Source organism: Brassica rapa, chromosome A07 (genome assembly GCF_000309985.2).
Source record: "Brassica rapa cultivar Chiifu-401-42 chromosome A07, CAAS_Brap_v3.01, whole genome shotgun sequence".
In the NCBI taxonomy this organism is placed as follows: domain Eukaryota; kingdom Viridiplantae; phylum Streptophyta; class Magnoliopsida; order Brassicales; family Brassicaceae; genus Brassica; species Brassica rapa.
The window spans coordinates 16,340,126-16,365,035 of NC_024801.2; the positions used below are offsets into that span (position 1 = coordinate 16,340,126).

General features: G+C 37.8%; 5 protein-coding genes and 1 non-coding gene across 12 annotated transcripts; 4 read left to right on the forward strand and 2 right to left on the reverse strand.

The window, feature by feature from the left end:
* Positions 1 to 716: 716 nt before the first annotated feature.
* Positions 717 to 7,093, forward strand: LOC103850089 (probable LRR receptor-like serine/threonine-protein kinase At2g28960). Of its 4 annotated transcripts, none has more exons than XM_033275682.1 (17): positions 717 to 1,163; positions 1,259 to 1,652; positions 1,804 to 2,100; positions 2,190 to 2,435; positions 2,784 to 2,886; positions 2,988 to 3,525; positions 3,615 to 4,102; positions 4,193 to 4,337; positions 4,421 to 4,492; positions 4,581 to 4,652; positions 4,727 to 4,804; positions 4,875 to 5,032; positions 5,139 to 5,362; positions 5,459 to 5,585; positions 5,667 to 5,747; positions 5,866 to 6,055; positions 6,143 to 7,093. In XM_033275682.1, the coding sequence occupies exons 5-17, from the start codon at positions 2,796 to 2,798 to the stop codon at positions 6,552 to 6,554; spliced, it is 2,676 nt and encodes an 891-aa protein (XP_033131573.1). In that variant the 5' UTR covers positions 717 to 1,163; positions 1,259 to 1,652; positions 1,804 to 2,100; positions 2,190 to 2,435; positions 2,784 to 2,795; the 3' UTR covers positions 6,555 to 7,093. The 4 variants fall into 4 exon arrangements, with proteins under 4 accessions (XP_033131573.1, XP_033131572.1, XP_033131574.1 ...); XM_033275681.1 differs by having other exon boundaries at positions 722 to 1,163; positions 1,799 to 2,100; XM_033275683.1 differs by having other exon boundaries at positions 722 to 1,163; positions 1,799 to 2,100; positions 5,682 to 5,747.
* Positions 7,094 to 7,327: 234 nt separating this feature from the next.
* LOC103850091 (uncharacterized protein RAB5IF homolog) lies at positions 7,328 to 8,792 on the forward strand. The gene is made up of 4 exons (XM_009126797.3): positions 7,328 to 7,755; positions 7,840 to 7,943; positions 8,271 to 8,400; positions 8,492 to 8,792. Exons 1-4 carry the CDS (start codon positions 7,627 to 7,629, stop codon positions 8,528 to 8,530), a joined length of 402 nt encoding a protein of 133 aa, XP_009125045.1. The 5' UTR covers positions 7,328 to 7,626; the 3' UTR covers positions 8,531 to 8,792.
* On the reverse strand, positions 8,569 to 13,940 carry LOC103850092 (probable xyloglucan galactosyltransferase GT11). The gene is made up of 2 exons (XM_009126798.3): positions 11,029 to 13,940; positions 8,569 to 10,473 (listed from the first exon to the last, which is right to left on the reverse strand). Exons 1-2 carry the CDS (start codon positions 12,324 to 12,326, stop codon positions 9,645 to 9,647), a joined length of 2,127 nt encoding a protein of 708 aa, XP_009125046.3. The 5' UTR covers positions 12,327 to 13,940; the 3' UTR covers positions 8,569 to 9,644.
* On the reverse strand, positions 8,911 to 8,982 carry TRNAG-UCC. The gene has a single exon. It is a non-coding gene; the product is annotated as a tRNA-Gly (tRNA).
* A 264-nt stretch (positions 13,941 to 14,204) lies between the features above and the next one.
* On the forward strand, positions 14,205 to 16,270 carry LOC103850093 (RHOMBOID-like protein 1). The gene is made up of 6 exons (XM_009126799.3): positions 14,205 to 14,738; positions 14,854 to 15,017; positions 15,104 to 15,267; positions 15,363 to 15,622; positions 15,708 to 15,834; positions 15,910 to 16,270. Exons 1-6 carry the CDS (start codon positions 14,437 to 14,439, stop codon positions 16,030 to 16,032), a joined length of 1,140 nt encoding a protein of 379 aa, XP_009125047.1. The 5' UTR covers positions 14,205 to 14,436; the 3' UTR covers positions 16,033 to 16,270.
* Positions 16,271 to 16,549: 279 nt separating this feature from the next.
* On the forward strand, positions 16,550 to 24,770 carry LOC103850094 (scarecrow-like protein 34). 4 transcript variants are annotated; one of them, XM_033275687.1, is made up of 2 exons: positions 16,550 to 20,562; positions 22,823 to 24,754. In XM_033275687.1, the coding sequence occupies exons 1-2, from the start codon at positions 18,446 to 18,448 to the stop codon at positions 24,630 to 24,632; spliced, it is 3,927 nt and encodes a 1,308-aa protein (XP_033131578.1). In that variant the 5' UTR covers positions 16,550 to 18,445; the 3' UTR covers positions 24,633 to 24,754. The 4 variants fall into 4 exon arrangements, with proteins under 4 accessions (XP_033131578.1, XP_033131577.1, XP_009125051.2 ...); XM_033275686.1 differs by lacking the exon at positions 22,823 to 24,754 and having other exon boundaries at positions 16,550 to 18,224; positions 18,335 to 20,771; XM_009126803.3 differs by lacking the exon at positions 16,550 to 20,562 and adding an exon at positions 21,406 to 22,649 and having other exon boundaries at positions 22,764 to 24,770.
* The last annotated feature ends 140 nt before the right edge of the window (positions 24,771 to 24,910 follow it).

Genomic DNA, 24,910 nt, shown 5'->3' on the forward strand with positions numbered 1-24,910 from the left:
ATTCGTTTTTTTAAACTTTCCTATTAATATTTTTTACAATTATGTTATGTGAATTGGAGTAATAGGACATATACAGACAGCAGAGGCAGTCTTGCATGTTAGCTTTTGAAGCTGGTTTTTGACTAGACGAACTCAGAGGCAGACACAATGTCGGCTTTCCTCAATAATTGGGCGTTTGTTCAACTATTTCGTTTCTTATTTTTGCTAAGTTAATGATTAGTCGGAGAAGAAATACGCCAAAGCAATTTTGAGTATTAAAGGTAATTAACAAACTCCTTTTTCCGAAGTTCTACTACATTTTTCTTTTTTGAAAAAGGAGGCTCTACTATATTTAGAACGTCCATATAATTAATTCTGTCTAAAACAGAGCACCCGTCTAATGGTCTTTCTCTGAGAGTGAACACCGTAAGAGCTTAAGACCATGATTAACCCGGAGTTCTTGGAATAGAGTTTTTATCGGAAGTTAAAAAACTGTTTTTTAACTTTTAACTTAAAAAGCTAACAACTGGTTCTTAAAGTCCTTATTTAAAAACTTTAAAAACCGGTTTTTAACTTTTTTAGTTAAAAGTTAAGAAACAGTTTCTTAACTTCCGTTAAGAACTCCAGTTTAAGAATTCCGGATTAATCATGCTCAAAGAGCCAAGGATTCTCTTTCAATGTCCTTTAGTATTTCTATTTGGAGTCGTTACTTCATCTATAGCACGAGTTTACCATGATAAATTCTTCTTTCTTTTACCATGATAATTAGCCACAATTAGAGATGTCAGCCCAACCCGTGGCCCGCGGGTTTGACCCATTTAAGCCCATCACGGGGCGGGTCTGGACAAATAAATAGTTGTCCATGTATTAGCGGGTTTCGCGGGTTGAACCCAAGCGGTTTGCGGGTGGGTTGGGTATAACCCGTCACGGGTTAGCGGGTTGACCGCAAATGAAAATAGCAGTTCTTCATCTTCTCGCACTCGGTGCATCAAACCGATTGCAATTAGCGATAGCTTTCCCTGAATTTCCTATTTGAGCTACTGCATGTACTGGAGAGAGAGCAAGAGTTACGGAAAGGTCGGTGATTGCAAGCCTTTAGTGGAGATTTTTGTTCTGTTCATCACTTTGAACGAGACAAATTGTTACAAATTATCTTTATCTTCTTTGATTCACATGTGTCGAAGGTTTGTTTTGTTGTTTCCATCTTTGAAAATTGACTTGATTTGATGTTCCTCTGCTTATGAGTGATTTTCCTTTCGTTTTGTTGGACGCACGACAGAGTTTATACAGGCCTATGATGGAGCAATTCAGGAAAATGGCTAGGTTCTTAGAAGCTTAAATGCGCTTATGGTATTTCAAGACGATAAATTGGGAGGTTCTTGGAAGACTGTGTTAAGTTTCACACACACTACCTGTTCTGTTACTTCCTTGACGTGATCGAGGCAATAGAGGCAGCTGGGAGATTTCTTGTCTTGACTCTTGTGAGACAGAGAGAAGGAGAGTTGTGTTTTCTAGAAAGTACGAAAGAGAGTGGGATGATCTTAAGCTGTTTCAATGGAAGTTTGAGAAATAATATATGTTTCCCAAGGATATATGTAGCCGATTTGAGCATTCATGGAAAGAAGACACATGGAATCACATGGAATCAAGAAGACACAATTAATCTAGTGAAGGTTCTGTTTCTGCATCTGTGCTGTTTTTGCCTTATGTTTCTAAACAAAGTTTAATTTTTCTTCTAAATCATTTTTCTTTTGTTTCACTTTTTGACCTTTGTTGCAAATACTCTGTTTTGATTAATTGTGTTTATTCATTCCAAAAGGTTAGAGAGGAATATATCGAAAAAAATAGGAGGACTATAATCTTCCAAGTTTCAAGGAGGCTTTCAGTCTTAAAAAGAACACAAGCAAGAACCCAAAAACTTCATTTGCTGAGAGAAATATAGTTCACGGGGGTGCTTTGTTCTTTGTTCATGTTTGTTGCAATTTGTCAACAAGTTTATAAACACATTACTTACTGTTCTTTGTTCATGTTTGTTGCAATTTGTCAGCTTTTTTTTGATGTGTTGAATCAAATATTAACAACAGAAATGCAGCAAAACCTGCATTGCAAAGAACATCAACAGTAAGAATGTTTTCTTTTACTGCATTCCCTTTGAATATGGAAAATGACTTCTTACATGAACCTCTGTTATCTTTGCATTACGTACACAGGTTAAGTGGAGCAGACCCGCGGGTCAACCCGCCAAAAACGTGAATGAAGCGGGGCGGGCTTGGACAAACATTCTCAGGCCGCAACCCGCCACGGGCCAACCCGCGCGGTCTGATATGTTGATGAACCCGCCGCGGGACTGTCCAGCTGGACGCGGGTCAACCCGTCTGACAACTCTAGCCACAATAAACCATAAACAACCAAAAATATTACATAACAATGTGCCAAGTCTAGGTTCTGGCTTTTAGGTATCATTTTCTCAAATTTACAGATACTAAGTCTTCTCAATATAGTGATGCTCAACAAAGTACTCTTATTTATAGTTATAATACGGTACTTATTTCCATTTATGTTACAGTTTAATAATGTTGTTTATTTCCATCTCAATTAAACATAAAATTGCAGTTAATTAAATAACACATTGAGGAATAAAGGTTGTAAGCATGTTGTGTGGTCATGGTGACCAGTTATACTGGTTGTTTTTGTTCTGTCAACAACATTTTACAATACAAAAGTCAACGATCAACCAACCTTAATATTGACTTAAAAGTAAAGGAGGAATTAAACAGGCGACATTTGTTTTCTCCTTGTCTTAGAACTCCTCAAAAATGGAGAGTCTTCAAGGTCTTTTGCTAACTATGATCATTGTGGCTTTTGGAACTACTACACATCTAACTCAAGCTCAGTCTGATCCAACAGGTACATTGTTTATAAGCACTTTTCTCTTAAATGACTTTGAAATATATATTCTCTTTGGCTCTTTTATAAATTCGTATTGATCTCTATGTCTCTCTTACCAGAATTCACCAGCTTGGATTGCGGACTACACCCCGCCGCTTCTCCTTATACCGAACCATTAACCAAATTAACATACACATCTGATGCCAACTTCACTCTAGGTGGTCAAAGTGGTAGAGTTCAAAAGATTTATGAAGAGGAGTATAAGCCATTCACAGTTCTAAGATATTTTCCAGATGGAATACGAAATTGCTATAATCTAAAAGTCACATCAGGCACGAAGTATCTTATCAAAGCTCTCTTCCTTTACGGGAACTATGACGGGCTCGAAACTGCCCCGAAATTTGATATGTATCTTGGTCCTAACATATGGACAACGGTCGATTTAAAAAGCTCTTTAGGTGAAGGAAAGGAGGAGATCATACACATACCGAAGTCAAGCTCGTTGCAGATTTGTCTTGTTAAAACAGGGAAGACTACACCAATTATTTCAGCCTTGGAACTAAGACCCTTGAGGGATGATACTTACGTCACTACAAACGGCTCCCTGAAGCTCCTGAAACGCTCATATGCTTCTGATTTTCTCGGTCCCACTATACGGTAATTTAAAAATTTCTTACTTTACTTGCAACCAAAGTTTTCGTGAAGACTATAAATGTTTGATAACTGTTGATCATTATAATGTTCAGGTATCCTGCAGATGTATATGATCGTGAATGGGAGCAGTTAAGTCTTTCGTTCGCGTTTAATTTTGTAAACACAAGTCTCAATGTAAATGCTTCTACTCCTTACGAGCTACCACAAGAAGTCATTTCAAAGGCAGTCATTAATAAAAACGTGACCGAGACGTTAACTTATGAATGGATTATGGATGAACGGGAGGATCAGGCTCTCATATATCTTCATTTTGCTGAGATACAATCACTTCGAGGCAATGATACAAGAGAATTTGATATTACATGGAAAGGAATGGACGAAAACTTTACTGTTTCAGCTTATCGCCCTCAAAAGTTACAACTAGAGACTCTATACAACACATCGCCTATGAAATGTAGGTTTCTTGGATGTACTGTGGAGCTGGTTATGACTCAGAACTCAACTCTCCCACCAATGGTTAACGCCATGGAAGCTTACAAGATTATTGAGTTTCCAGATGCTGAAACTAATCCAGAGGATGGTGAGACAAATCAATGATCATATTAGCATTCATTTCTCTCAATATTAATATGTATGATTCTTTGTAATAATTTGGGTTTTATTTTTTTAGTGGCTGCGGTACAGAATGTTCGAGATACTTATGAACTGAGTAGAATCGACTGGCAAGGAGATCCATGCGTTCCTCAGATGTTCAAATGGGAGGGTATAAACTGCAGCTACACAAATACTACTATTCCGCCAAGAATCATTTCCTTGTAAGATTATCTAATCATTTATTTAAAAAGTTTTTCGATGTGTATATCTCTAAAAATGTGTATTATGCTGTTCTTGTAATCAGAGACTTATCATCAAGTGGACTAGAAGGGGTCATAGCATCTAGCATACAAAATCTAACCCATCTACAAGAACTGTGAGATTATAATATCCTCAAAACTGAATTTATTTTGGTTATAAGATTTTATATTGCATCTTAAACTTTTATCTTATTCTGCTAAAAGGGACTTGTCGAATAACAATCTGAGTGGAGAAGTGCCTGCGTTTCTAGCTAACATGGAATCACTGTTGATCATGTGAGTCTTGAACGACGAGTGATCATATATTTCATCATGTATATAACAATTAATGTTCTACTCTGTTTTGGCAGAAACTTAGGGTGGAACAGTTTAACCGGTCCAATTCCTCAAGCCCTTCGTGATAGAGAAAAGAAAGGCCTCAAGTTGACGTAAGTTTCTTCATAACAATATTCATTTTTACTGATGATTTGTATATCTAATAACGTTCTTGTCCACTAGTTTTCATGGAAACCCAAATCTTTGTCTCTCTGACTCATGCAACAACAATAAGAAGAAAGTTTTAGTACCAGTTATTGCATCGGTTGCATCAGTCGTGGCTCTTATTGCCTTGCTGGCTCTCTTTTTTGTATTCAGAAAGAAAGCCCCTCTATCAGAAGGTACATTGATAGACAGAATCATCTATCAAGAAAAACACAAGGCTTAATAAACTATTAAGTTTCATAGTTAATGATAATGGCATTGCTTTGATCTTTCCATGTACAGGCACAGCTGCTACACGAGAGTTACCAAGAAAGTCCTCGATATACTCCAAAAAGAAAAGGTTCACTTATTCAGAGGTAGTAGAACTTACGGACAACTTCAAAACAGTTCTTGGAGAAGGAGGGTTTGGAGTTGTCTACCATGGTTCTTTGAGTGATACCGAACCAGTAGCTGTTAAAGTTCTCTCCGAGTCATCAGTTCAAGGCTATAAGGAATTTAAGGCAGAGGTGCGTTCACGTTTTTCGACTTATATAATCGAAAAAAAAAATACTTAAGGTTAATGTCTTATTGAAAGTTTCATATTTATGAAATGTATCCAAAAGGTGGAACTTCTTCTAAGAGTTCATCACATAAACTTGGTAAGCCTGGTTGGTTACTGTGATGAAGGAGGCCATTTAGCACTTATCTATGAGTATATGGCTAATGGAGACCTTAAACAACATTTATCAGGTAACTAATCATTTATACAAGACATGTCTTTATTAGTCCATGAATCAATAATTTTGATGTCTTCAACATGTATGGATTCAGCATTTTCATTTACAGGAGAAGCGGCTGGATCTACTTTGAAATGGGCTAGTAGACTAAAAATTGCTGTCGAGGCAGCACAAGGTCAATTCTAGCAAACCTAAGAATTTCAGTAGTCCTTTTCTTATAACATTGCAAAGATAACACCAAGTTTACTATAATGTAGCATTGTCATAACATAGATATGATTTTATGTCCATAGGTTTAGAGTATTTGCATGTTGGATGTGAGCCGCCAATGGTTCATAGAGATGTCAAAAGTACAAATATACTATTGGACGATCGTTTTGAGGCCAAACTCGCGGATTTTGGACTTTCAAGATCATTTTGTGTCGGAGCTGAAACTCAAGTAGCAACAGTAGTTGCTGGAACACCTGGATATCTTGATCCTGAGTAAGTGCTCTAATACATAGAAAACAAATCTAAATTCAACTTTTGTTTGTTCCTTCATTAAGTTCCATAAAACTCTTTATTCTGCAGATATTACCAAACAAATTGGTTAAACGAGAAGAGCGATGTCTACAGTTTCGGTATTGTACTCATGGAAATCATCACAAACCGGTCTGTGATTGAGCTAACCCGAGAAAAAGCTCATATAGCAGAATGGGTGAAGATTCTAATAAGCAGAGGAGATCTTGAGAAAATCGTTGACTCAAACCTTGGTGGAGATTATGACTCTAACACAGTCTGGAAGATCCTTGAATTAGCAATGTCATGTGTGAGTCATTCTTCATCTGATAGACCAACAATGTCGAGAGTTGTTAACGTGCTTAAAGAGTGTTTGATCTCTGAGAATTCGAGGATAGGCAGACAGTATCAAGATGGTGACTCAAAGAACTCGTTAGAGTTGACTGTTGATTTTGGAACCCAGGTGACCCCTGATGCACGCTAGGCCTCGACATGAGTCATCCTTTATCTTGTTGTTACATAACAGAAAATTGTTCTGATGTGTTTCTGTAATGTTTGTCTGTGTGTGTTCTTTTTCCAGATTGGTCTGAATAACTGGTTTGTTTGTTTTTTTCTTGTTCTTTGAGTTGTCTTTTCATTTTTTTTGGAGGATCTGTCTTCTTTACTCACATCTATACAAATAAATGATCATAGTATGTCTTCTTTTTCATAAATATTTCTTTGCGTATAATTTGTTGAAAAATAATGTGAATCATATGTATGATTTCCAGTGTTTAAAAAAAGTGTTTCAGGCCGTTGAGTCTTTGTCCGTATAGCGTTACTTGGTTCAAGCCCTGACACAAAACTGATGATCCCAAACTGTGTCATGTTGCAGAAGCTATTTTATTCTAATGATTTGACTAATGATATGTTAATGATTGCAAAGATGATGCAAAGAATATCATTAAACGTGTTTCTTCGAAAAACAGTTTATAAGATGATGTAATAAGACGTGAATTGTATAAAGTAGTTAGAACTGTAATTACTGTTCAAAAAAAAAGATAGAACTGTTATTGTTGAATTGTCTATAACTTTTTGTAATAATGTGATGTGACTATCTAGCTTTGAAAGAACCATGTTATGTTACAAAGAAAAAACTATGTCATGTTATAATCATTATGATGATATGCTGTTTTGTAAAAAAAAATCAAACACGATCATAAAGGGAATCAATTTTGCAAATTAGTTTAAGACAAAAAAAAAAAGAAATCAAAGAAGGGAAATAGTTTTGTATTTGTTTGTTTAGTCTCCAGCTGCATTATTTGTCACGTTCCGCCCCCATCATAACCAAATGTATTTTAAATTAAAACAAACATAAATAAAATAAAAAGGAGAAAAAAAAAATCATCTTAACCGGAGGTGGTAGATCTGAATCATCAGAATTCAGAACCCTTTCTTTTAAGCAAAAAGAACCCTAGATTAGATTCTATCGATTGGGTTTTGATTCTCAATCCTGCCTTCTTTTTTTGCATCGGATCTAGATCTTCTTTCGAAAATCATCAAATCGGCAAAAAAATATGAAAGAAAGGAGATCTGGGAAGTCGAATCATCATCAAGACAACGACGAAGAGGTTCACCACCAAAACAGTCATCTGACTTCTTTCAAATTCGCCAAACTGTTTGATTCTGAAGCTTCCTGGGACAAGGTAAACTTGTCTTAAAAATTATGAGTGATTTTGCATTGGATCAATAAGACAATGTCGCGGTTCGGTTTTATGTGTTGGGGACAGGACCAACTAGGAGATGTGTTGCATTGGATCAGGCAAGTTGTTGGATTACTCTGCGGATTGCTTTGGGGTGCCATTCCTTTGGTTGGTGGCATCTGGTTACTTCTGTAAGTTTATTCATTTGTCTTTTGTCTGCAATGTAACAAGTATGTCCATAAAGCATGAACAAACCTCCTTGCCTTAGCTTCAGTTTCGGTTTTTTTTTTTTAATTCATGTGTGTTTGATCCACGTCATCGGGTTTAATATGTCCTCTGTATCGTTTTAGGTTCCACAGCTTTGATCTATATTGATGATTATAGAACTCTTAAAAGACCATCACATTTTCAGACAATAAGAAGCTACAACAGTTACTATTGTCTTTTTTTTTTGTTCTAAAAGAAAAGACTCACGCCTTTTATCAAGGCTTATTAGAATGACTGTAAAATTTTGGCAGGTTTCTGGCAATATCTTCAGGTATAGTATACGGTTACTATGCATTGATTCTGAAGATCGATGAAGAAGACTATGGGGGTCACGCAGCTCTGCTCCAGGACGGTCTCTTTGCTTCTCTAAGTGTATTCATGGTATTTTTTACATCTTCTCCCTCTCTTACACTCTCTGATCTCAAGATTTTCATCAGTCTTATAACTTTGTGATGAATAAATAACGTTTCAGCTTGCGTGGATTCTGGTGTATAGCTTGTCTAGCTTCTAAATAGAGACACCCCCTCTTGCGCTTAAGTTGGCTCTTTATCCCTGCTGAGAAGATGGTTTGGCAGAAGGTGCTTTTCATGGTTTCTCAGATGACATTCTTATTTACGCTTTTGTTTTCTAAAGATTGGAACTAGCTTCGGTAGTTTGTTTTCTAGATTTCAAATGGAACAACATCCTTTGGTTTTGTCAACTATTTTCTTTTTAATTTTGTGTAATAATAAACCAAGTAGTATGTTATGCTACAAAATGGTACTTTTTTTCCAGGGTCTCTCCAAATTCGCGACAGAAATTCACTAGCATCTTACTATTCCTAGCTGATTCTGTATAATACATTCACGAAGAACGGAAATGAAAAAGGTAATCGAAACCGAAACAAAAAAATGCGTCTGCCGGGAGTCGAACCCGGGTCTATTGCTTGGAAGGCAATTATCCTAACCGTTGGACTACAGACGCTTTGATGCTAGTTATATGAACAGTTTAATACTAAACGCAGCACATTTACTCAACCAAGAACATGAATTTAGAATTTATAGTTATATACTTATCCAATAATCTAAAGCCCTAAAAAAAATTTGTATTCTTGTTTGAAGTCACATCTGATGACTGGCTTCATGAAGTCTGAATGAGTTCAGCTTCTCTACCTGCAAAGTAGAACTGTAGAAGCTCAACAGATGGTGGATAATGCGGTGGATTAAGCTGCTTCTTGTTTAATTAATTATGCCTTTTGTTGAATGTTGTACCTCTATAAATCATGAGACAATTTGTATCCCTAATGAACCATGAGAGACAATTTGTATCTTCCTAGTATCTTAATGAATGGGGTATGTTTTTAGTTTTTAAAAAAAGTCACAAGCACAAAGAGAGAAATTTCTTCAATACAAATTCTAAAGCAAAAGACAAGCGTAGCTAATCAGCCCCAACCAATGAACTTGTTGTAGTCTCTCTCAACCAATGAACATCCCCTTGAAATTGCGTGAATCAAACAAAACCAACTAAGAGAAATAATATCATTTCTACGATCACAATCACAACTACTACATTCATTTATCTCCCAAGAAATTGAAGAAAACAAAACAAAACACACACACATCAAACACAGTCTAATATCAAATGAATCAATGCCTATCAAAGTAAGAATCCCACTCATGCTTCTCAACATTCCCAAACACGTTATACTTCCAAGAAAACTGCTCCGGAAACTCGAAAATCTCTTCATTCCCTTCCTCAATCCTCTTCCTCAGCCCTTCAACTCTTTGCAGCACTCCATCCACTGCCACATCAAACGCATCTTCAAACCTTCCCGCGTCTCCTCTCTTACCAGACGGGTTAAAATACATCAACCTCGGTATCAACTTCACCACTTCTTCTCTCATAGCCACAACTTTCCCCCTCGGAATCCTACTCAAAACCTTCTCTATACTCGCTTTACCTTCTTTAACATTCTTCTCCGGTATAAAAACAGAATATTTACCGATATCTTTAGGTAAATGCCAAATGTACTGCGCGTAAGCCGACCCCGGATGGAAGAAAACCGGTATGCAACCGGCTAATATCGAGTCGAATGTAGACCGTCTAGTGTAGGAGTCGCCAGGAGGTTGGAGACAGAACGTTGAGCTCAAGAAGAACTTCATGATCTGGTCGGGTTTGTAGCATTTTTGAGAGCCTGAAACGCATTCGAGAAGCTTGCATTTTCTTCTGGAAGCTTTGCATTGGTCCATGATCTCGGTTCTTATGCTGTCGCCTAGGTTTGGACGTGGTGCACCAACGAAGGAGAATAGGTAACGACGTTTGATTCTTCTCATTCTGTTCTGCCATTGGAGGATCTCTGCGTTGGTTGAAGGGTGGAAGTAGGTCGGGTAAGGAACCGCGAACCCGTGGTAGTTCCATGGGCTTGATTCTATTAGTAACATCGTCATGTTTCTAATTTCCGGCAAGATCATTAACCTGGCTAGGTAGAAAGAGAGACACAACAATGAGAAAGCTTGTTTAATAAAAAAAAACTAAAACATTCATGAATGCTCTATATTATGTAATTCTCCAAGATTAATGATATACATAGATATATATGATTATGCAACTATTTTCCGTTCATATAATTCATCAATTTTTTTATTGTTCTTGTGTTCTTAAAATGCTGCAAGTAATAACTAACAAGCAAAAGTGAAACGTTATTGATATTATAACTAATATTTAGTGACATATAATTTATGTAATATTCCAAGATTAGTGATATATATATATATATATATATGTTTTCTTATGATTATGCAACAATTTTATCATTCATAGTATTCATCAAAGTTTTCTTATGTTCTTGAGTTCTTGAAATGCTGCTATATAGCGAAGTTAGTAACAAGTAAAAGTGAAATGTTATTTGATTATACTAAAACTCTTGTGCTTCCCATGCTTCATTAGTATGCTATATATCAGTTCTACTATTAATCAGATATACTACTCATCCCCTTAGATTTAATCAACGAATTAGGATTGGCAGCTTACCTGTTGCCCCAATCAGATTCATTCTCTGGTGTACGCATAAAGTCCCAAGTGGTGCGACCAGCCACCATGAAATGATCTCGACCGTCCATTCTCTTCCACTCTGGTCTCTCCCTAAGCCACTTCATCAGATCAAGCGCCGCAGCGTCTCTCATGAAAGGGAACGGTCCCCACAGGAACCGCATCAAGTCTAAACCTGGATAGTAAGGAACATACACCGCTGAAGCCAGAGACGAGTCTTTGGTCAAGCACTTGTACTGCTTCATCCTGTTGTGGAATATCACTTCTAGTGTGAATTGGTTTGTGGCGAACCAACCGGAAACTCCCTCCATGTTCGGTAGACGAGGGCCTAAACCGAAGTTGGATGTTAACTCGCACATGTCCGTCCACCTACTCAGCGTCCAGCAGTTCTTGAGAAGCTCCTCGTTGAATAACGATGGAACGTCGTGCATGTAAACGTATTTTCCTCGACATGGATCGTTACGTCGCGTTGCTCTTGGCCGTACCATAACTTTAGGTCGGTTTCTCCGGGAGGTTACTCTGTTCTTGGCCACGGAAACTGTCTTATTCGGTGTGAAATGTCTCTGAGTTTTTGGTTCAGACACTGTTTCAGAAGTGTTGTCACTTTCAATATCATTATTGGACAAATCATTCGCCATTTCCTTACCTACTCGATCTTTCTTGGATCCCACGTCATCCTTAGGCTCCAAAAAGTTTAGTTCTTTGTCGTATGATTGATGATTCTCATCACTGTTAACCACATTCCTCTCATTATCATCATCATTATGGTGAACCCTTTTCTTCTCAGGTTCCAATCTAGCCTTTCTCGGTTCTCGATGTCCCCTCCTAGACCTCGTGGTCCGACCACTCAAACCTGAGTCAGCTCTCTTCTTCTCGTTCTCAATATTTTCTTTCTCGAGTTCCTCAACGAGATCAGTCACAACCTTGGCATCTTCCGAAATCTGAACCTCCTGAGAGGTATTAGCAGGAAGAGTGTTGCTGTCTACGTCCGAGACGACAACAGGCTGGTCAGGTTCTTGGTCGTGTTTTGGGACGTCGACAGGGAGAACAGCCTGATCAGATTCTTGGACGTGTTTTGGGACGTTGATGGGGAGATTGATGACGTTTTCTTGTCGGAACAATCTCTCGTGGGTATGAACGGTTGTCGCGGAGGAGCTGAAAAGGTAAAGCAAGACAAGCCAGAGGAGGAAAGAGACCATTGCCACGTACCAAAACTGTGTTCTGTACTTTGAGCTCGACTTCTCCATCGCCATCGCTCCTCTCCTTTGTGGTTTTCTCATGCATCAGCCAAATCTCACCTCCAAACCTTGAATTGTTGCTTGCGGAAGAAGATATCGTAAAAGGATATGTGATGATTCTGAATCTGAATGAGAGATTTAGGGCAAAGATTGGATCTCTTGCAGATTCAGAAAAGGAATGGAGGCTGTGAGAGAGATGTGAGATTGTGAGGGTGTTGAAGCGTTCAAAGGTATAACTAGGTTTTGTAGTAATTAATGAAAATATGTGTCTTTTTCCACAAACTAAGCGTTAATTAGTAACATTTTGAAGGTAAACTAATCAAGATGTGTCCTTAATTAGTGTTTCTTTTAAGTATTGTTGAACTGATTCAAACAAAAATACATTGGGATTCAATATGAGGAAAAATACGGATCATTTGAACTGCTTAAAACAAAAATAAAATTTTGGATACATAATGAGAAAAAAATACAATCATTTGAACTGGGGGTCAAAAATTAAAAAGCCTACATATAATTATAATTTATAAGTAACTAGATTATTTGTAAAGTAGTAAACACAGTTCAGACTATCGGGACTGCATGGATTAATGAGTAAGTCGGCCAGCTCTTTCGAGTAGATAGATCTCCACGGATCTCTATTTCATCACTGAACAAGTGATGAAGAAAGCTCTTGTATCTTGCACATTGTTGAGAGGTATGCCTGGCCCTCAAATTTTATGAGCTTTACAGAAGCATAATTTTTAATAAATATATTTCTACAAAATTATCAAAATAGATTAAGAGAATTTAAGGTAAAAATTTCTTACATAAACACTCATGTTGAAGCTTAAATCTTTAGTACAAAAAACAATACTTATTTTTAATTAAAGACTTAAAGCATATATAGAGAGTGTTTGGTGATGGATGTGAGTCCTCTATAGATTATATTGCCATAATTTTCTGTACAACAATAAAATCAAGACAATCAAGTTTTATTAAGAAATTCTAAAATTACAGCCTAAAATCTTAAAAATGAAATATGTTGGCCTTAATTTTTTCTATAGCTTTATGTTTATTTTAAAAATTTTAACTAGAATCTGTTATGTTGATGGTGCCTGGAGAGAGGAAGATATATACACTAGATAATGATGGTACTGTCAAAAAATAGGCTTGACTGAAGTGATGATGGGAGCAATGAATCTTCAATGTAGATTATCACTTTTACATACTGAGTGTGAAGCTCCGATATGGGCAATAGAATGGATGAAGACTTATTAAATTTTTTGATGTAGTATTCGCGATCGATTGTTTTCAATTGGTTAAGATGATGTCGTCACCTAAAAAATGATCAGTTTTTTTTCTATACGTATGGAAGAATTTCGACGCATTAAGACTTTTTCCATAACTTTCGGATCAGACATATTCTCAAAACACAAAAAAATTATGACGGACAAGTTTACATGTAGTGCAAAGAGTTTTCTTTCAACTATGTTTTATGTTGATTATATCCTTCCGGTTTGGCTATCTGAACCGATAAATTTAGTCGATGTTATAAAAAAAAATATAAAGCAATAAAATCTAAAAAAAAGCCACAGAATTTGTAGTTTAAATTTTAAAACAAAAATCCAAAGTTACAAAATCGGAAGGAAATATGGAAGGCAAAGGTATTATTGATAAGAAATCTCCACCGATTCAAGATCTTGTGTATAATTATAATTATATGGAATTACAATTATTATAACATGATTGACGAGTTTAGAAGCTAAATCAAATTAATCATTTGGATTCGAAGGCAAGGAACACATTATCTGGATTCACAAGAAACGGAAAGGAATAATTTTCTATTTTTAAACTCTTGCTAATAAAATACAAACTACTCAGAGACTTGATCATGTGATTTAATCAGGCAACTGTTAGCGCAATTAATATTCGAATCTTCTCAGTCGCTAATATGATCTAACCTAAGATAATAACAATAAATAAAAACTATTTCATATTAATTAGCTTCTTCACGAGGAATGCCCCCAAAAAAAAAAAGAGGAAAGAAAGACGATTGATTCATCTTCTGATTCCCTTCGCTTCTGCTGGAGACAATGTCGTGAAAAAGCTCGATCCTTTCTTTTAGGTACGGGTCATCACACCAAGACGAAGAAGAGATCTCGCTCTCTCGAAAATGTCTCGCGAAGGTCTGGAGATCAAGGTGGTGGATCCGCCGCCGCCGGTAAGCAACGTCTCCGCGGCGCGATCTTCTCCGGGGGGGAGGCAGCGCGCTTCTTTCGCGGAGTTTCGGCCTTTCAAGCTCTGGTTCCCGTGGCTGGTTCCGGCTATCGTGGCGGCTAACATTGTGCTTTTCGCCGTTTCGATGTTCATCAACGATTGCCCTAAGAACTCGCAAAAGTGCTCCGCTAGGTTTCTCGGGAGGTTCGCGTTTCAGCCTATGAAGGAGAATCCTCTCCTGGGTCCCTCTTCTTCCACGTGGGTATCCCTAAAGCTTTCAACTTTTTGGCTTTTGACATTGAGAGGATCTGATCTTGTGTAAGTGGAGACTGTGTAGTTAGTTACTTTGATGTTATGTGTTGTTTCGAATTAGGTTGGAGAAGATGGGGGCTTTAGAGGTAACAATGGTGGTGGATAAGCACCAAGTGTGGCGCTTGTTCACTTGTATATGGCTACACGCTGGTGTTTTCCATGTGCTTGCCAACATGTTAAGCCTTATCTTCATCGGTATTCGGCTCGAGCAAGAGTTTGGGTTCGGTATGGATGTTATCATCATTGTCTTTAACCATTTATTATGGATGCAGTTTGGTGGTCTTTGAGTTGTATCATCCTCCTTTTGACAGTACGCATTGGATTGCTCTATATGATATCTGGATTCGGTGGGAGTTTGTTATCATCTCTCTTTAACCGGGAGGGTATATCCGTTGGTGCCTCTGGAGCATTATTCGGTTTGCTTGGCGCTATGCTTTCTGAGCTTCTCACTAACTGGACTATATACGCAAATAAGGTGAAAAAGATGATGATCAAAAAACACTTACACCTTCCCTCCCATGAATGAATGATGTTGTGTGTCTAAATGATTCACATCTCCTCCATTTGCAGTTTGCAGCTCTTTTGACACTCATCTTCATCATAGCCATTAATCTAGCAGTAGGTATTCTTCCGCATGTAGACAACTTTGCCCATCTCGGAGGGTTCACTTCCGGGTTTCTTCTAGGCTTTGTTTTCTTGATCCGTCCTCAGTATGGATACTTCAACCAGAGGAACAACCCTCGTGGCTACGCCGCACCTTCTGCTAAATCCAAACACAAGCCGTACCAATACGTTCTCTGGATCACCTCTTTACTGCTTTTGATTGCAGGGTATGCTTCTTCTTTTTTAGCCACCAAGAATCCATTGAAATACAGTGAGAGAGCTTAACGCAAGTTTTTGAAATGTTTTTGTTAGATATACCGTTGGGCTCATTGTACTTCTCCGAGGGACGGATTTGAACAAGCACTGTCCATGGTGCCATTATCTCAGTTGTATGCCTACGTCACTGTGGAACTGTAAATCTCAAAATATGTACTGTAAGGTAAAAAGCTCTTCAGATTTTTTATTTTTCTTTTGAAATTTTATAAAAAAAGCTAAGAATGGTGATTTGGTGCAGTCGAGCCAGATTGGGAAGCAGATGAACTTGACGTGTATAGCTAACGGGAGAACAGAGATGTACACGCTTGGTAACGAGAACCAGTCTCAGATTCAGCAGATGTGTTCCCAGTTATGCAGCTGATACCACCACCACTAAAACATCTAATTGCTTTTTAGACAGTAGTAGGGAATATCTTGAAAAGGGACAAAATATGGTTCATTTAATTTGATTGTTCCTCGTTGATCATATTATTGTTTGGTTCTACTTTCTTGTTTCATTGCATATGTCAGACTATTCGTATTTATAAGAATCAGTAACAATGAAGCTGAGGGTAAAAGACAACTTTTGTTGCGGTGCATACCAATGCTCTCTCTTTGAATCTCGTCATCAACTTTGTTTTTTCTTTTTCAATTTCACTGCATTTAGTACGTGTGGTCACAGACCGTTAAGATATAAGTTTGAAAACAATAAAAATTGTTCCTGAAGCTAAGCTTGATAGTTGTGTTTGTGCATTGTCTTGTGTTTGTGAGTGAGGATGCTATCTTCTCGCCGGATGACATGTTCCACTTATCCACCTTTAACCACTAATCGATAGTATATTGATTGAATACTAACTATGGTGATATTTATCCTTTTCTATACAAAAATAATCATATTTGAGTGGGAAGTAAAAAGTTGGAAATTATTAGTTAAACTATCTAATCATATTTTATTTGTCTTACATAGTGCGAATATGATAATCTCACCACCGACTGACTTTCATAACAATAGATGATTAACAATAACAAACAAGATATAATATTGACTACAGTATTGTTTGGTTTCTCTTTAATACTATATGAAAGATAACAACTTAGATTCGAATTGATCATATCCTTAAACGTGTTCACATTAACAATTTCATCATAACAAAAATCGTAAATATGTAAACTGAAGAAAAATTAGTAGATAAAACAATACTCCAAAAAGTTTTAGCTTTGTGGATCTGCAAGTGTGTTAACTCAAATTTTTCATATGAATACATATTTTTTTGTAATAGTTAAAGAGTAATTGGCGTAGATGCACCGAGAAACCCATGTAATTTGTCATATAACTTTGTTTTTTAAAAATATTTTTAGTGACTATAATACCCTTATCTCTATCTCTATCTTTTCTTCTTATTATGTGTTCTAATCTATTTATCTCTCGTACAAATTCTTCAAATCATCTTCTAATTCAATTCAAATCTTTATTTTTTTATTCTGATTCTTTTGACATCCATAATGCTAATCTTATTATCTCATCTCAATTCCGATGTTTCCAATTTCGAATCACAATCAACTTTTAGATAATATATACGTTAGTAGGTATTTTATTACTTATCTGCTATTATTTAGATTTTAATGGATTCTTAATCGATATATGAAGTGTTAGCTGTTACAAATAGATTTGAAGCTATTTAATAGATAACTAATTAATTGTTAATAGTTTCATTAACTGATATATGATTTGTTAGTCGATACATTTGTTTGATACATAGATTGTTAGATGATACTGAAATTATTAGCGGATATGTTAGTTGGTATGTAGATTGTTACCTGCTATGTAAATATTTAACTGATAGATCTAGAGTTACTTGTTTTCGACAAAGCATAAGGGCATTTTCGTCCGCATAGTGTCAAAAAGTTACTATTTTTGGGTTATTCCACACATTGTCTCATAGTTAAATCTCACAACAATCCAAAAAATAGCTATTTACTGTATATTTTAGACTGAATTGATTATAGTTACTATTCTTGTATCACTCCAGTATGATCCAGCTAAACAAAACAACTCTTTAGATCACTCCACTGAAATAAGGATATTGAAATTACTATTACAAACAGTCAATTAATTATGAATCAGGACAAAAGTTACCATCAACCATCTATAAAAAGTGCAATAATCCATTTGTAAGTTTGCCAATTATTTTTTCTAAACGGTTTAACCGAATCATTTGGTTAATTCAAGTACTGTATCTAAAAACCTGGCAACTGATGGCGCCAAATTGTCAAATATTATACCACATAACAATATAAAGAAAATAAAATCGTCCAGGATCCTCTTTCAAACTCGAAAGGCTTCCTGGCCGAGTGGATTTCTGATTCGTATAAAGAGGACATAGGACAATTTAAGTGTCCTTTTATTAAATTATTGAAAAAACTGTATCTTTCATCAATTTGTTCTTCTCTATTAGTTTATAATAATACCATACAAAAACAATACCTATATCCCCACCCACTTACACAGACCATTTCCTCCAACACAAACTTTTCCTCCATAGCATCTGAATCGGCGCATCTCTAACTCAACAGGTACGGTTGCAAACTTTGTTTCTTACTAAAAATAAAACCTGCCTACTTGGTATTACTAAACATCACCGCTTTGTGATTAGTTCTGTTTTGCTGTTTATTATCTTGATCAGGGAGAGCAAAAAGATTCAACCTCTAAACCAGGTTTTCTCTCGGAGACTTTCAGTATTAAGGGTTTCTTGTGGAACAATTCTTAGGGTTTGTTAGGGTTCTTGAGAAAACTGATGGGTTCTTATTCTGCTGGGTTCCCTGGATCATTTGACAACTTCGATTTCAATTATGGAGACGGCTTCTATTTGGATGATCAAGCTTTACTAGAAATCCCATCTCCCTTTCCTCCTCCTCCTCCAGCTCCTCCTCATCCGGATCCATATTCACATGCTGCTGATGCTGAATCTGATTTCTCTGATTCTGTTCTGAAATACATAAGCCAAGTGCTTATGGAAGAAGACATGGAGGAGAAGCCTTGTATGTTTCACGACGCTTTGTCTCTTCAAGCAGCTGAGAAATCTCTCTATGAAGCTCTCGGCCAGAAGTACCCTGATCATCCTGAGCGGTTGGCTCATAGTCCTGACGGTTCTTCTCCAGGTTATGCCTCAAGCACCACTTCCTCTGACTGGAGTTTTGATTGTTTGGAGAACAGTAGACGACCTTCTTGGTTGCACTCACCCATCTCCAACAACTTTGTTTTCCAGTCTACTAGATCCAATCCCAAGCCTTCTGGTGGAAGTAACGTGGCTCTCAAGTCAAGTTTTAATAACGATTTGGTTTCTAATATGTTCAATGACAGCGAATTGGCGTTTCAGTTCAATAGAGGTAAGGAGGAAGCTAGCAAGTTCCTTCCAAAGAGTTCTCAGTTAGTTATAGATGTGGAGAGTTACATCCCACCAAATAATGATCCTAAGGAGCATCACTCTGTGCTCCCTTACAGAAGCACCGGAAAGAAAAAACATTGGCGTGAAGATGAACATTTTCTGTCTGAAGAAAGAAGTAAAAAGCAATCAGCTGTTTACGTCGATGAAGCTGAGCTATCTGAAATGTTTGATAAAGTTCTGTTATTCGGCCGGCCTAAGGAGCAACCTCTATGCATTCTTAACGACAACTTCATAAAAGAAACCGCCAAAGACGATTCATCATCAAGTTATAAAAGCGACACAACGCAACAGAAGCATGCAGCTAGTGGCAACAGTTATAAGAAAGAGACGACACCTGATCTGAGGACACTTTTGGTCTCATGCGCACAAGCTGTGTCTAGTAATGACCGTAAAATGGCGGAAGATTTGTTGAGACAAGTAAGGCAGCATTCTTCATCTCACGGAGATGGCACAGAGAGGTTAGCTCATTACCTCGCAGACAGCCTCGAAGCACGCTTGGCCGGGACGGGTACGCAGATTTACACCGCCTTGTCTTCCAAGAAAACATCTGCTTCCGACATGCTGAAAGCTTACCAGACGTACATATCCGTCTGCCCGTTCAAGAAAACAGCGATCATATTCGCTAACCACAGCATCATGCACTTGGCTCCTACCGATGCCAAAACCATCCACATCATCGACTTCGGCATCTCTTACGGCTTCCAGTGGCCTCCTCTGATCCACCGCCTCGCTTGGAGACGCGGTGGATCGTGTAAGCTTCGGATAACCGGTATAGAGCTTCCTCAACGCGGGTTTAGACCGGCCGAGGGAGTTAATGAGACGGGTGAACGGCTAGCTAGGTATTGTCAGAGGTACAATGTTCCGTTTGAGTATAATGGTATTGCTCAGAAGTGGGAAACAATCAAACTTGAGGACTTGAAGCTAAGAGAAGGCGAGTTTGTTGCTGTGAACTCTTTGTTCCGGTTTAGGAACCTGTTAGATGAGACGGTGGCGGTCCACAGCCCGAGAGATGCGGTTCTGAAGCTGATCAAGAAGATCAAACCAAACGTCTTCATCCCCGCGGTCCTCAGCGGCTCCTACAACGCGCCTTTCTTTGTGACGAGGTTTAGAGAGGTTCTGTTTCATTACTCTTCTCTCTTCGACATGTGCGACACGAGCCTGCCTCGAGGAGATCCGATGAGGGTTATGTTCGAGAAGGAGTTCTACGGGAGGGAGATAATGAACGTGGTGGCGTGCGAGGGGAGTGAGAGAGTGGAGAGGCCTGAGAGTTATAAGCAGTGGCAGGCGAGGGCGATGAGAGCCGGGTTTAGACAGCTTACGCTTGAGAAGGAGCTGGTTCAGAAACTGAAGCTGATGGTGGAGAGTGGATACAGAAGCAAAGAGTTTGATGTTGATCAAGATGGTAACTGGTTGCTTCAAGGCTGGAAAGGCAGGATTGTGTATGCTTCGTGTACTTTGGTTCCTATGTAAGACGTTTTTGTCTAACGTCCCAAGAAACTGATTCTCACTTGGGTTTGTACATGTTTAGTTTAGGTTTATTTCCTTCTTGGGGGGTTTCTATTTCTGTAACATTATCAAGTTAGGGTGATTAGACATAAGATCTATATACGAACTTATGTTATTTGTAAACAGTTTCATGTTTAATGAAAAAAAAAAAGAGTATTTGTACGGAAAATGGCAGAAAATCCCTCCCACTTGGCTAATTTGAAATCCAAATATAATTGTTTAATTTTATTTATGATTTATAAACAATCAAGTGTTGGAAAAAAAACTATCAAGTGTCATGGTTCTTTTTCGACTTATTCTTAGGTCCACCCTCTAGGGTGAACCTCTAAGTTCACCAACCAATAGAATTGTTTTATTTTATTTTCGATATCTTTTAAAAAAGAAAACAAAATATTATCAAATTATATTATGTTTTTAAAATTAAAAGGTAAAAAAAAGTAATAATTACAAAAAAAAATATTTTACATCGTCAGCATAACATTAAACCCTAAACCCTAAATTCTAATCCATAAACCCATAATCCTAAACCCTAAACCCTTGGATAAACTCTAAACTCTAGGATAAATCCTAAACTCTAGGATAAATCCTAGACTCTAAATCAAAATCACTATACACTAAAACATTCAAGCGTTTAGGGTTTAGGGTTTTAGTGTTTTTTATTTAGAGTTTAAGATTTATCCAAGGGTTTAGGGTTTACCCAAGGGTTTAGAGTTTATCCAAAGGTTTAGGGTTTAGGATTTAGGGTTTAGGGATTAGGATTTAGGGCTTAGTATTTTGTTGAGAACATTAAAAATATATATTTTTTTAATTCTTTTTTCTGTAACTATTATCTTTTTTTTTACTTTTTTATTTTAAAAACATAATATAATTTGAGAATATTTTGTTTACTTTTTTTAAAAGATATTGAATTTAAAATAATGAAATCATATTGGTTGGTTTCTAGGTTCACCTAGGCGGTGAACCCAAGAATGACTCTTCTTTTTCCTTTTTTTTTTTTAATTCAAACATCAACTTTATATTCACCAAAGAAGGGATACAAGATTTACACCATACAAGTGCTTTAACCTCACTTACAAACAAAGGATTTAGTATTATCTAGGAACACTACTTGGACCCTACACTATCAAATGCAAATTTTTGTTGTAATTTCACTCTAATGAACACAAACTTCTCCTACTACTCAGAAAAAGTCGGTTCTTAAACCTACTAACTGGACCATACGAGACGAAAGCATTGTGCCCCATAGATGACAAACACTATCCAAACACTATCCATAGTGTCATGGTTCAATGGTTAAAATTTACATTTTGAAGGTTTTTCTTTGTCAAAGTCCACATTTTTAATGACAAAACAATATATACTTTTGTGGTTTATAAAAGACTAATCTGATTTTTTCTATCCAGATACACAAAATTAAAGAAAAGTGTTTATCTACAAAAAGTAATTCTAGAAAAAAAAAGTAATACACAAAAATAATTTTTTCTAACAGAAGCAATACACAAAATTTGTTTTTTTTGGTATGACAATACACAAAATTTTATGCAGTTTTTTTTTAAAAAATACCCTATTTAGTTATTATCAAAAACTTTTACTTTTGATTTTTAATCAAATTAACTAAAAAATAAATTTATATTATAAAACTCCATTAATATAATGAATCAATGATTGATTAATTCTTTTATTAATAGTTTGATACCAATATGTTTAAGGTTCAATTTCTATAAAATTATATAAGAACTATTTTTTTTGTAGTTTAGTCATAGAAATTATTTTTATAATTTTTTTTTTAACTTTCGACAAAAGAATCGGGGAGAAAAGGAATAATACAGACATGGAAAGTCAAGTCAAACGAACCACCACAAAGATTCGTTTGACTTCCAGGTGCGAGCCTCCCCCTCTCTCGACCACTTCTTCTTCTTCTTTCCCCTCGAACTTTAACCCACGAACACAACACATCTGTAATAATAAACCCAAAAGACTGCTGCTTTCTTTTTTTAACCTCCTACTTCAATCAGCTTTTGTTTCACACACTTCATCAAATACCGAGGTAAGCAATGACATCGCCTTCCTTTGATTAGTCTATTACAACCTTTGACCCTTCTCTTCCTGTCCTTTCTTAGGTTGTCAAGTCTCCTTTTGTGTGGTTGTTGTTGTTTTCTAGAAAAAAATGGATCCAAACTTGTCCCTCAACCTCAACGCCTTCGAGTATCTCGACGAGAGTCTCTTTCTCGATTCGTCTCCATCATTCGATTTCGATCGAAACCCTAGCTTCCTCGCCGACCCAACGGAGGAGCCTGACGAAAACGATTCCTCCACTACTCTCCTGAGGTACGTCACTCAGATCCTCATGGAAGAGAGCGCTGGCGACAAGCAGTCCATGTTCTACGATTCCTTAGCGTTACGAAAAACCGAGGAGATGCTGCAGCAAGTGATCACCGACTCCAAAGCTCACTCCGCAACAAGCGGGAGCATAGGGTCGTCGTCGTCGTCGTGGTCGAGTAGTGTACCTGTGCATGAGATTGTTGTCAGGAGTATGTTTAGTGACGCGGAATCGGATTTACAGTTTAGGAGAGGGCTTGAGGAAGCTAGGAAGTTTCTTCCTAACAGCGACCAATGGGTGTTCAATCTCGAAAAGCCTGCTGTTCGAGAAGTTATTAAAGAAGAGAGAGTTAAGAAGAGTCACCAGAGAGAAGTTCTTGATCTTGAAGAACAAGTTAGGAGTAGTAAGCAGTCTGCTACTAACGTTGAAGACGTCGAGGTTACTGATATGTTCGATAAGGTTTTGCTTCTCGATGGTCAATGCGATCCACAAACATTGTCGTCTCAAGAAACAATGAGTAACAAAAAGAAGAAGAAGAAGAAGAAGAAGAAGAAGAGTCAGGTTATTGATTTTCGCACGCTCCTCACTCACTGCGCGCAAGCAATCTCCACAGGGGACAAAACCACGGCTCTTGATCTACTCTTACAGATAAGGCAAGACTCCTCTCCCATGGGCGACGCGTCCCAGAGGCTCGCTCACTGCTTCGCAAACGCGCTTGAGGCGCGTTTGCGAGGCAGTCCTGTCATCCAGACTTACTACAACGCCATCACCTCGTTGAAAGAGACGGCTTCGGATATACTAAAAGCCTACAGAGTCTACCTCTCCTCGTCTCCGTTCGTGACCTTGATGTACTTCTTCTCCTTCAGGATGATCCTCGACGCGGCCAAAGACGCCGAGGTTCTCCACATAGTCGACTTCGGGATCCTCTACGGCTTCCAATGGCCTATGTTTATACAGTACATGTCGGGGCGTAAAGACGTGCCGAGGAAGCTAAGGATTACTGGTATAGAGCTGCCTCAGCGAGGGCTGCGTCCTGCGGAGCGTATAGAGGAGACGGGGAGGAGGTTGGCTGAGTATTGCAAACGGTTCAACGTGCCGTTTGAGTACAAAGCCATTGCCTCTCAGCATTGGGAGTCCATACGGTTAGACGAGTTTAACATCAGACCGGGCGAGGTTTTAGCGGTTAACGCAGGCCTTAGGCTCAAGACGCTTCAAGACGAGACGGGTGGGGAAGAGACTTGTCCGAGAGACGCGGTTTTAAAGCTGATAAGGAAGATGAACCCTGATGTGTTTGTACACGCGATTGTGAACGGTTCTTTCAACGCGCCGTTCTTTATTTCCCGGTTTAAAGAAGCGGTTTATCACTACTATGCTTTGTTTGATATGTTTGATTCGACGCTGCCGAGGGATAACCAGGAGAGGATAAGGTTCGAGAGGGAGTTTTACGGGAGGGAGGCGATGAATGTGATAGCCTGCGAGGAAGGGGATAGGGTGGAGAGGCCGGAGACGTATAGGCAGTGGCAGGTGAGGATGGTTAGGGCCGGGTTTAAGCAGAAACCGGTTAGGGATGAGATTGTGGAGTTGTTTAGGGAGAAGCTGAAGAAGTGGAGGTATCATAAAGATTTTGTGGTTGATGAAAATAGTAAGTGGTTGTTGCAAGGGTGGAAAGGTAGGACTCTTTATGCTTCTTCTTGTTGGGTTCCTGCTTAGTGTTTGTAGTTCTTTTTTTTTGTTTGTTACACAAGATCATGTAATCTTAGGAATAATCTAATATATCTTGTAGGATTTTGTAGCTCAAGTTCACCCTCAATATGTATACAAAACATTTTGTATTTTTAAAGTGTAAAACGGAATCTGTCATAGAGAGAGTTTTTGGTTGTGGTTCAGGCTTGGTTCAAGAACCTGTTGATGACACTGATAGGCGTTTAGATATGCCAGATTGGGCTTAAGAAGATTTACAGGAATGTTAACAGTCAACATAAGCATGG